Source organism: Conger conger, chromosome 5, assembly GCF_963514075.1.
Source record: "Conger conger chromosome 5, fConCon1.1, whole genome shotgun sequence".
NCBI classification, from domain to species: Eukaryota; Metazoa; Chordata; class Actinopteri; order Anguilliformes; family Congridae; genus Conger; species Conger conger.
This window is the reverse complement of record NC_083764.1, coordinates 44,459,849-44,472,430: the sequence shown is the minus strand read 5'-3', so window position 1 is coordinate 44,472,430 and position 12,582 is coordinate 44,459,849. Positions and strand designations below refer to the sequence as shown.

Genomic DNA, 12,582 nt, shown 5'->3' with positions numbered 1-12,582 from the left:
GGGATAACATGGATCATCAGGTTTTGCACAGAGCTCAAGCACACTCTGCCATTCAAGCAACAGGGCAACATACCAATACCAAGAAATTCTGAAATGAATGTAAATGTAAACTACTCAAATAGTTATGCTGATAATATCATTTGTAATTTAAAATTCTATATTAAATTAGAAAAGAATGCAAAATAGAAGCATTTTCACTGGTGGTCTCAGAATATTGCACCCCACTGTATGTGTGAACGGACTAATCAGTGAAGCAGGTAGGGATCTCTCAGGAAAATAAACCGCACATAGTTATCTTGTCCATGCCGTCTCTACATATCCCCCTCCCTTCTTACCAGCTGTACATCGCTCCGCACAGCACTCGCGCGCTCACACAATAGCGTAGCTGCTCAGGTCTGTGTGACCGCGTTTGGGACCGTTTGGACCAAGATGCCGTTTGCGAGAGGTCTACTTTTCGTCTTGCTTGCGGGTCTGTTTTCAAGCGGCCATGCAGACCTGGTTACTCTTGTTCAGGAACCTGTTCGCCCGGAGTCCCCCATGCTGAAGCCAAAAGTACTGATCACCATCCTGGCCCGTAACGCAGCGCACAGCCTACCGTATTACCTGGGTTGCATAGACCGACTGGACTACCCGAAGGATCGGATTGCTATCTGGTGAGAGGCAGTAATACGGTAAAACACTTCCATGAACCTCACTGAACTTTATTTGTGAATTTTGGCCACGCATTCGAACTGTTTAGCTTGTTGCTGCTACTGGAAAACCTTATCTACTGTAGCTACGCTACTGCTGAGCGTTAATTAGAATTTAAGTGCTTTTTCAGCGCACTCCTTCTGCGCGTATCTGCTGGCCCTTCATTGCATCAAATGGCTTTAAAGACGGTCAAGGGATGTGCGGGTGGAATGTTGATTTTTGTCTGGCTGTGAATAACGTGTTGTCAGATTAATCAGAGTTTGGTGGCAACTGTGCACAATGTGCCCAGTGAATACCATAATCAGATGAAGACAGTGAGCTGAAATGACTGAGGTGAGAGGCATCAAGTTATACTTGAATGAACATCTGTTTTTAAAGAGAGCATTTGAGACCTAACATTATTACATTGTTTTATATATGCCATGGTATGACTCACAGACTGTCTGCAAAACACCTTGACTCAGGGAACTGGGTACCTGCTTTTCCACTAACCCACCTTAGCTGTTCTGTAGTCTGCTAAAGCAAGCTGGAGGTATTTTCATTGAATATTAACCAACAGTATTTTTGACCAACTTGTGATACAGTTGTTGGTTCACACCAATGCACTATAACTTGATGTGTAAGAAAAGTACAATACCACCACAGTGGATTGCTTTTCAATCTGTCACTGCCTTTCTATAATGGTCGTTGACTCTCTACACCATCCTCAATTGGTCTTCTTTTCAAACCTTATAAGCCTCAGTATTTGACTGAGGCAGCAGAAAAACTCCTCTTCAAAGAACAAATTTTGTGTACTGTTGGATGCAGAGAAAAGGGTCATGTGCACATGAGATTCCTCGGTTTCTCTGTGCCCTATTTTTTTATTGCTCCGTTTCGATGGTCTTCCCCAGGAGATCAGCAGTTTTTGAGATACTCAAACTACCCTGTCTGGCACCCACATCACATTTGTTCCCCATTCTGACATTTGGTCTGAACAACAGCTGAACCTCTTGACCACATCTGCATGCTTTTATGCATTTAGTTGCTGCCACAAGATTGGCTGATTAAATATTCGCATTAACAAGCTGGTGTACAGGTCTACCTAATAAATTGCTCACTGAGTGTAGTTGTCCCCTATCCAATGGTGCGAAGAGCCACAACTGGGCCTGCTAAAATCCCAAACCAGCACACACATGCTCTCCTTCTTCCATCTCTCTCTCTCTCTCTCTCTCTCTCTCTCTCTCCCTCCCTCTCCTGAGTTATTCACACCTTCACAAATAGCCTAGAGAGGGAACAGCAAACAGAGAAGAGTGAAATGGACTCTGTCTGCACTGTGAAAGAATTGTAAATTGAGAGAGAAATTGGCAACATTTGATGGATATCATGAGAGATGGGAAGATATAGAGACGGACTGCAGGTGCTGACCCATGAATCCGCCATATTCCCCAAAGTGCAGTGAAGTGATTAGACAGGTGATTTGGGTGCAGTCCACTGGCATGATATTTCAACAGTAAAATGCAGGCTTGGTACAGATTAATACAGGTGTAGAGCACAAGAATTACTGTTTTTTGGGATCATTGTGTTCAAATATGCAAAACAAATCACCTGATGTTCTTACCAGGGCTCCCAGTCTGTGAGACAGAGAGGAAGTGAGTTAATGACTAGTTGTATAAATAAATATAAAATTGACGCCACTTTTGCAGCAATTGGACAATAGGTCTGGACTCTAATTACTGGATGCTGGACTTGCCTTTAGACAATTGACTTGACCGGCCTCCACAATTTTAAGATCAGGTGTGTCTGCAACTAACCACAATTCATGTTGAGGAAAACCACCCTGCAACCAGGTGCATAAAGTCGCAAGGAAGTAGTTTTCCATTCACCTTCCACTTGCTGTCGCTAAACTCCACCCAAGTGCACAAATGCAGGAGTGATTTTACCCTGTGTGGCCTGTAGCGTAGTGGTTAAGGTAAATGACTGGGACCCGTGAGGTTGGCGGTTCTAATCCGGGTGTAGCCACAATAAGATCCGCACAACCTTTGGGCCCTTGAGCAAAGCCCTTAACCCTGCATTGCTCCAGGGGAGGATTGTGTCCTGCTTAGTCTAATCAACTGTACGTTGCTCTGGATAAGAGCGTCTGCCAAATGCCAATAATGTAATGTAATGTAATGTGTTGAGCACAGGGTGAGCTCTTCTGTGATGTTCTTCTGATTATTATGTTTTACTGGTTGTATTCTTCCTTGGTTATTTATTTCCACCATCTATGTTGTTTTTTAATGAATGTCCTGCCATTGATAATTGAAATATGCTAATCAGCCACACATATTTTGGTGGAGAACTAAATGTTTGACACAATAGAGCTACTACCACTTGTTCTACCATTTGTTTTTTTGTCTAGTTTTGGTGAAATATCTGGTTGGGTATGCCTGTAAAAGTTTAAGATGAAGCTGGTGTACTGTGTGTGTGTTGTGTGTGTGTGTGTGTGTGTGTGTGTGTGTGTGTGTGTGTGTGTGTGTGTGTGTATGTGTTGAGACAGAGAGAGAGAGAGAGAGAGAATAGGGTGGAGTGATATCCTCTCTCTATCCTCTTTAACCTCCCTCTCACTCTCTCTGGGTGGTAGCTAGGAGGGAGGATGTGTCTGAGGAGTCTACCAATGAACAGTAGAATTTGACAAAATGAATGCCATTGAAAAATATAAACAGACAGAATGAGAGAAAGAGAGAGAAAGAGGAAAGAGAGAAGGAGAGAGAAAGAGGGAAGGCAGGGAGAGTGTGTGTGTATTTCATTAGAATCAGTGTCCTGGCATTCTGCTGGTCTGTGGGGGATTGTACTGTTGTATTTCTGCAGTAAAACCTTCCTGTCTTGGCCAGGATCCCCTGTGTTGCCCAAGCTGTGGGGCACTACATCAGAGGAGTTGGCAAACAGCCTTGCCAAGATCAGAAACCAGGAATGGCCAAAAAATGAATGGATTGAAAATAGCATAGTTTGCAATCAGAAAATCTGACTTTTTAAAACAACTGTAGACCACAACGGATAGCTTTACTCAGTTTTTTCTTCATATTCAGAAAACATTGCTCCAGCTATGTAATTATGTTGATTTAATCCATCTATCCATACCTTAATGTATGATGCTGGTTTCCATTACATTAGACAGTGTAAGCTGACTGTGGTAGATTGGTAATGTACTAGCTGCTGGAAGCCCTGTAACATTGGAGCCCTGTATGAGTCTTTTACTGTGGGCTCTTTAACCACCATGAAGGTTGGCGGTTTGTTCTCCAAAGGTGATAGTGACCCCCAGCCTCACTACCCTTATCTAATCAAGTTTGTCTAACAGTGTACACACACACATACACACGTACACACACACACCCACACATACACGCGTACACACACACACAGGCAATGGACATGGATGGATAAGGAGGAAGAGAATGCTCTCAAAACAGAGAGAGAGAGCAAGAGAGAGAGAGAGAGAGGTGGACAGACAAGCATGCTTCAGCAGGTCCCTTTTTTAACATGTGGCATCCACATGTAGTGATAATATAAAAGGGGATCACTCGGGGCATGAACAGCAACAGGCCAGAGAGGTACTGTAAACTTCAAAGGAGAGAGGAGGGAAACAGAGCTTTAGACACAGACAGAGTGTGCCCCACGTTCTCACAGAAGGCCCTAATTATGGCCTGTTAGGGCCTAACAGACCCACTCACTGTGAGACACACACACACACACACACACACAGGATCTACATACAACTGATATTTTATATACGCACTTATTATGCAATACGGTATATTGCATTACATTAGAATCATTTTGCAGACCATCTTTAGAAGAGCTGCTTGCAGTGCAAAAGTCCATACGTGCATCCACTGGAGTAATATGAGCAACAGTTCCAGATGTGGCTGACAACATTCCCAGACCAGGAAGTGTATATGCAACATTACTCAAGCAGGAAATGTAAGTTGACTATGGTAACCTACAATCATGGTCAGGAGGAATTGCCTGATTTTGATCACTCTGGAGAAACAGAGAGGAAATAGTTTGGCTTGGAGAGACTGGATACAGCATGGGCCAGAATACAGGATTCTCGTTCAGAATATTAGGCTGCTTGAGAAAAGCTCAAGCTAGGTTTTGAAGCAGTTGGTAGCTGGTTCACAAGTTCAGACCAGCTTCCAGTTCAACATTGGTTTAGCTGGTTGATCAGTTCAAACCAGCTCCCAGCTTGACCTAGTTTGACCAGTTCAAGCTATATTTTGAAACAGCTACTAGCTCAGACAAGCTACCAGCACTAGCTGGTTGACCAGCTCATACCCAGCTTATGATAAAATTGACCAGCTCAATTTTCAGTTGGCATAGCTGGATTTTACATCTGCCTCATTCTGCCTGTCTCATTCATACACAGACAGTTTGTCCATAGATTCTCACCTATTCACACTTCTTGTCCAGAGGAAACATCTCAAGTCTCAGAACTGATACGCAGTCCTCCATGTGGAATTTCATTTTAAGGAGGCTTTTAAAAGAATAGAGCACATATCCCTTCATTAGCCTGTGTAGCTCAGCTCTGGCTCAGCCTCTACCCAGTGGTAAAGACAGAAAAGAGTCATCATGCACAGCACACTCACTAATTTTTAGATGCATACACACATACGCGCACGCACATAAACAGCGTTTAAATTAACCCCAGAATTTGCCCTGTAGCCTGCCAGGTTCTGAGCCTAAATTCAGGTGCGCTGGCACAATGTGTGGTTGTGTACACAGAGGCTGGCGTACCACTGCCAATCTTTGGAGGACATGATGTCTCTGCCTGGCTAAGATAAACAGCGTGTTCGTATTACTGTGTAGTGCAAAAATGCAGCCCCCATTCCCCTCAGATCTGTAGTTTTCTTAAGAATCTGGAGCTATTGTTGAAGATTGAAAACACACGACTTTGTTTCAGATATGCCATTGTGGTTTCTCAAAGGCCTTGACTCTCCGCTAATGGGTTAATGTTCTTCACTGACAATTCATCATTTCAGGGCTATCCAGGGTTGTATGGCATGTTTCTGCTGAATGCTGTGGATTTTGTATGGTTTTAATGCAGTGTGCTGCAAATATGTGTTGCAATTTTGCAGTGTCCCATGTGTATGCACTGTGTAAATCCAGTGTGCTGTATATACAGTAGTGTGTGCTATATCAATGCAGTGTACAGTGTGTATATGCTGTATAAATGCAATGTGATATGTGCATGCACACTCTCAGAAATAAGTGAAAAGTGACAGTGGATCACATTTCCCAAATGTATACCATGACCAAATGTATAGTATGAGCACGAGCAGTAAACAACCCATAGAAACTCAAATTACGGTAATGTTATTTTTGGGTACAAATGGGTATGTTTTCTAAATTAATGATATACTGCTGGCTAGGGGTACTGTTTTATGTACCTAGAAGGTAGAGCCCCAGCGACAACCATTTGTAGCTTTTTAGGCACTTTTAGTACCTTTATTTATGAGAGTATGTGTGCTGTATAAATGCTGTGTGCTGTGTGTGTATGTGCTGTATAAATGCAGTGTGCTGAGTGTGTGTGTGTGCTGTATAAATGCAGTGTGCCGTGTGTGTATGTGCTGTATAAATGCAGTGTGCTGTGTGTGTATGTGCTGTATAAATGCAGTGTACTGTGTGTGTATGTGCTGTATAAATGCAGTTTGCTGTGTATGTGCTGTATAAGTACACTGCGCTGTGTGTGTGTACTGTATAAATGCAGTGTGCTGTGTGTGTGTGTGTGTGTGTGTGTGTGTGTGCGTGCTGTATAAATGCAGTGTGCTGAGTGTATGTGCTTTATAAATGCTGTGTGCTGAGTGTGTGCTGTATAAATGCTGTGTGCTGAGTGTGTGTGTGTGTGTGTGTGTGTGTGTGTGCTGTATAAATGCAGTGTGCTGTGTGTGTATGTGCTGTATAAATGCAGTGTGCTGTGTGTGTATGTGCTGTATAAATGCTGTGTGCTGAGTGTGTGTGCTGTATAAATGCAGTGTGCTGTGTGTATGTGCTGTGTTACTGCAGGGCAGCAGCAGACCACACCACTGATAACAGCACGGCCATGCTGCACGAGTGGCTGAGGCGAGTGCAGGGTCAGTACCACCATGTGGAGTGGAGGCCCATGGAGGAGCCACCGTGAGTCTGCCCTGCTCGGGGTATTCCTCAAAACTGCCCTCCCCTGGAGCTTTTCTGCCAAACTCTCAGGAGTTTACCTGCCAGTTATAATACAAACTACATACAGTATGTAGAGCCTGAACTTTTACCGAACAAACATACTGGTTGTATGTTCGTTCGGCAAAAGGTCAGCTAATTATGTTAAAAATAACCACCTGTCTCTGTTTATACTATGAGCACAGGCAGTAAACAACCCTTAGAATCTTAATTGCATAATTCCCCAAACTGTCCCTCGGACACACACAATGCAGAAGCTGAGGTCACATGTTGAGTGCCATTCTTGGCAGTGCCCCTCTCCCACTCACCCCCTCCCGGGCCTCCCTCCCCCAGCACTTATGCGGATGAAAGGGGGCCGAAGCACTGGTCGAACTTGCGCTTCACCAACGTGATGAAGCTGAGGCAGAGAGCACTGAGAGCAGGCCGGGAGCACTGGGCCGACTACATCCTGGTGAGCAGAGGCACAGAGATCCACTTCCTGGACTCATATTATGACAATTTTACATTGTGATTTATTGTACATATTAACCGAGTGAAGAGTAGGTTTTTTGGAATGTGTCTTCAAAATTCAAGGTCAGTCTACTTGAACGCCATGGCAATTTGGGCCTGTGTATCTGTCCATAAGATTTGGTGACTCGTTCCCCGTCCCCCAGTTTGTGGACAGTGACAACCTCCTGACGAACCCCCACGTCCTGACACTGATGATGGCCGAGAACCTGACTCTGGTGGCCCCCATGCTGGAGTCTCGTTCCCTCTACTCAAACTTCTGGTGCGGAATGACCCCTCAGGTACGGTGGGTTTGGAACCCAAGGCCTTCAGCCGAACCAGAGATCCACTTCTCTTTTCCTGTGCCCCATTTCTTTCCTCCTTCTGTAACTGTGAAGATAAATCACTGCCTTCCCCCTTTTTACTGTCCTCATCACCTCATCTCTCTCTCTCTCTCTCTCTCTCTTTCTCTCTCTCTTTATCTCTTAGGGGTATTACAAACGCACTCCAGACTACATACCCATCCGGCAGTGGAAACGCTTAGGCTGTTTCCCAGTTCCCATGGTGCACTCCACCTTCCTGTTGGACCTGCGTCGCCACGCGAGCCACTCCCTGGCCTTCTACCCGCCCCATCCCGACTACAGCTGGACCTTTGACGACATCATGATCTTCGCCTTCTCTGCACGTCAGGCAGGTCAGAGACAGGAGAGGCCATCGCCGTGGCCGGCTCAAGCCTTCCTTGTGATTAAATTTCACATTTTCCTGTTTAGCCAACAGGGGTGTGGTGGGCCCCTCTGTTGGATTTGACCTTTTGTCTCTCTGACCTGATTCCTCTCAGGAGAGGTGAATAATGGAGATCGGCGTCTTTGTGTAACCAGGACCATATGTCATGCTATTTTCAGTTTCCTGCTACATATGGTTGGAAATGGACCGGTAGGATATAAACAGTACAAATGTACACAATTCATTTTGTGTCTCTTTGCAGATGTACAGATGTATGTCTGCAACAGAGAGCATTATGGGTATCTTCCAGTGCCCCTGAAGGCTCATCAGAGTGTGGTGGAGGAAGTGGAGAGCTGTGCCCACACCATCACAGAGGCTATGAGTAAGTACTCCATCCCAACTCACACTGACACCATTACAGAAGCTATGAGTAAGTACTCCATCCCAACTCACACTGACACCATTACAGAGGCTATGAGTAAGTACTCCATCCCAACTCACACTGACACCATTACAGAGGCTATGAGTATGTACTCCATCCCAACTCACACTGACACCATTACAGAGGCTATGAGTAAGTACTCCATCCCAACTCACACTTAAACCATCTCAGAGGCGATGAGTAAATACTCCATCCCTGCTTACATTGACAGTATCATGGAGGCCATTTGTAGTTACTCATTCTTTATTCACATCGACAATCCATCATACTTCCAATCTTCTTTTGATGTTTCTTCTCAGGAGGTACATTTTATGAGTACCCCTTCACTCATTCACATCTTTGTCCTCTTTTTAGTTCCTACCTTTCTTTAATGCTCTTGCTCTCTCTGTTTCTCTCGCTTTCTTCATCCTCATCTCTTCCTTCAGTACAATCCCCTCTCTGTGCTGTGCATCAGTGCTCTGTCTCTCACAGGCCTGACAGATGTCTCACTACCCTGTGATTGGCTCGCTCTGTTCCCACTGTGCGGAACGGGAAGTCCAATTGACATTTGTAAAGACACGTGTTTTGTGTGAGTTTTTATTATGAAATGAATCGGGTTTGGAAAACTGGAAATTTCCTCGGGGATTTGAACCTGAAACCCCTTAACAAGTAAAGCTCCTCCCATATACTCCTCCCATTTTCGAATGAGCCTGTGGGCTTAAGGAACTTTCTCCATAGTACTCTGCAATAGCTGATACTGACATTTCATTCTAGTTGAAGACCCTTTGGAGCCCTCACAGTACCTGCACACTCCTCCAAAACCTCAGGACAAAATGGACTTTGACCAGGTAATAGTTATTTCTTTCTTGCTGTATATTAGCGAGGGTTCTTCAACTCGGTCCTGGGTCCCATCTGTCTATGCTGGTTTTCCTTCAAACCAGATTTGGACCCCCTGAATTGTAACAAGTTGTCAACTGTTCTTAATAAGGTCCTTTTAGGGTCTTTTGTGGGAGTAAAAGTAAAAGCAAAGCAAGTGGCAGGCAGCCAAACCTGTCTGGTATTAATAAGTATGAAAATAATCCAACCACATGTTTTCAACAACCTTAATTTATCTAGGTATTTGCTGCAAGGGCTGCTTGTTGGCTCATCCTGGTTTAGCATTGTACTAGTGCATAGATGGGCTCTGACCATGCCAGTGCTGGCTGTAGCTGACAGCCGCAGAGCATGTGTGCAGGTGGTAGCATCTCCCTCTGCCTCATGCCTGTGCGACCTTGGCTTGTGAGCTGCAGCATGGAACAAAGCAGCTGCCAACATTACTTTCATTGGAGGAGAGTGTGTGCTTGTCTATACTCTCCCACATCAGACACAAGAGACTGCAGCAGGAGCACAGCTGTATACAATTGGGCATTCCAGATTTGGGAGCAAATGTCAGAAAGATTTGCTGTAACAGGAACCAACATGCAGAAGAGTGCCTCAGGACTGAATTTCAGGACCCATGTGCTGTACCAAGAATAGTAAATATTAATACAAATATTTAACAGTTCATAGACTTTCCTCTGACATTCAGGGGAACCATACATATGTTGAATCAGAGCTGAACGGCCAGCCAATCTTGTTTCTTCTTCTTTCTCTCATCCACCTTCCACTCTCCTCCTGTCAGATCTTCCTGATTAATCTGAAGCGCAGGACGGACCGCAGACAGCGAATGCTACGCACCCTGGAGGTCCTGGGCATCGAGGCAACACTGATCGAGGCCGTGGACGGCAAGTACGACTCGCCAACACACACCCTGCTCACGTGCTTTCAACAGCCTGCGCTCTTTACCTGACCTTCACCGTTCTGGTCTTACTCCTTCTCCTCTGAACCTCTATTGTCTACTTCCTTCCCTTCTTCCCTCCTTTCTCTCTCTCTTCCTCTCAGGGCTCTGAACACGTCTCAGCTGCAGGCGCTCGGCATAGAGATGTTGCCTGGATACCAGGACCCGTACTCTGGCCGGGTATTGACCCGCGGGGAGATTGGCTGCTTCCTCAGCCATTCCTACATCTGGACAGAGGTAAACATGTGAACACAGGTACACTCACTTGACCAGACTCCTGTGGGCACAGGTACACAGACCTGAACACAGGAATACCTCTGGACACAGTTGTCCATCTCTGAGCATAAATGTATGTGGACATACACTAGGTGGATACACTTAAACATCTGTCCATCCTGGGACATGGGTTCATACTCTTCCTCAACTCATGTAGACACCTGGATATTCATGCATATACAATTGTACTTAGTCCATCACTCAAAATGGACTGAAACAGACCAGAATCTGAGAATCCATTGTCAAATCTGTTGACTTCTCCCAGAAAAGTAGGTGATGGAAACAGAAATAAATGTTGCTACCGTGTCATAGCAGCAGCTGGGCCAGAAATGGAGGTCTGGATGTAGTAACACTGGTAATGAGATCCTCCTTTACATGCCCAGATTGGATCATCAAACCACCGATTGTCTTGTATGTGTCACCCCCAGGTGGTGGATCGGGGGCTGCAGAGGGTCCTGGTTCTGGAGGATGACGTGCGGTTCGAACCCAGGTTCAAGAGCAGGCTGATGGCCATCATGGAGAACGTGGAGCAGGCCCAGCTGGGCTGGGACCTCATGTAATGACCGCATGGACACTGGCCAATATGCAGGCACATATTTTGGAACCCCCTAACCCACCCCCCTCTTTCTCTCTCAGCTACGTGGGTCGTAAGAGACTGCAGGTGCAGCAGCCGGAGCAGGCGGTGGAGGCCGTGAGTAATCTGGTGGTGCCAGACTACTCCTACTGGACCCTGGGATACATGCTGTCCCTACTGGGGGCCAGGAAACTCCTGGAGGCCCAGCCCTTTGACAAAATGCTGCCTGTGGACGAGTTTCTGCCTGTGATGTTTAACAAGCACCCCAAGTGAGTGTGGGATAGAGAGGCAGAAGCCACAACGCTGGGCCTTCCTTCTCTCTCCTCTCCCCTGCCTGTTAGTGTACATGCTCTCTAATTCCCTCTCTTCTGCTGCTCCCTTACCCTTCTCTCAGGTTTGACATTAAAGGTATATTTGTGTGTATATCAGTGCATGCGTGTGTGTTTATGTGTGTGTGCCTGTGTACTGTATCTGTGCGTGTACACGTGTGTGTGTGTGTGTATATGTTTTTCTGTCCATGTAGGCTGTTCCTCCCAAGCCCTTATGAAGTGTAGCATTGGCAGGATCAGCATGTCAGGTTCAGAGGTCAGGGGTCAGGTTCCAGGGATGTGATAATGTGTGTCAGTGGCATATTTGCTGCGTCTGAATACGCAGTTCAGGTTCTGGTTCTACGCAGAATTCTCAGTACAGCGGAATGTGAATTGTGTGTTTTCGGGGAAGGCGCAGCGTCTAAAACTCTTCTCTGGCCCCCTCCCCCAGTGAGGAGTACATGGCACACTTTGAGCCACGGGACCTGCAGGCTTTTTCGGTCGAGCCCCTGCTCCTGTTCCCCACGCACTACACGGGCGAGCCGGGCTACGTCAGCGACACGGAGACCTCCACCATCTGGGACAACGAGAACGTGATTACGGACTGGGACCGGGAGCGCGCTCACAAGACCGAGAAACAGGGACAGATCCGCCCCACGGCCCAGAACAGTGTCACTGGGGACACGCCTCCTCCTGCCACACGCGTCACCCGAGATGAACTCTGACCCTACAAATGGAGAGACGCTAACACACACAGGCATACTGCGTCCTAGCACTTATACACAGATGTACCGAACCTTGAGCCATAGTAATATTAATTTACATCAGAGGCATACATGCAAACACTTTTATGAATACAGACACACACACACACACAGATACGCAGACATGCAGACACGCATAGATGCTCAAGCTTTTCTATATGCACACAAGTGCAGGAATCAAGCCACTTGCCATTAGCTCTTCAATGAGTGTGGAGTTAAAATCTGCAGCACTCAAGTGGGGTTTGACGAGCAGAAAGGTGCTATCACTGAGGTACAGATAGGGGCTGATAACCTCTCCTCCTTGAGCTTTATTTATTTTTCCTCTTGTTGGTTCTGTGACATTCTGGGAGCCATTTGGA

General features: G+C 45.9%; 1 protein-coding gene across 1 annotated transcript; it reads left to right on the top strand.

The window, feature by feature from the left end:
- The first annotated feature begins 429 nt into the window (after positions 1–429).
- On the top strand, positions 430–12,209 carry LOC133128882 (procollagen galactosyltransferase 2-like). The gene is made up of 12 exons (XM_061242690.1): positions 430–653; positions 6,709–6,819; positions 7,189–7,306; positions 7,509–7,643; positions 7,831–8,035; positions 8,327–8,457; positions 9,268–9,333; positions 10,146–10,252; positions 10,406–10,538; positions 11,006–11,133; positions 11,214–11,420; positions 11,911–12,209. The coding sequence occupies exons 1-12, from the start codon at positions 430–432 to the stop codon at positions 12,182–12,184; spliced, it is 1,839 nt and encodes a 612-aa protein (XP_061098674.1). The 3' UTR covers positions 12,185–12,209.
- Positions 12,210–12,582: the final 373 nt, after the last annotated feature.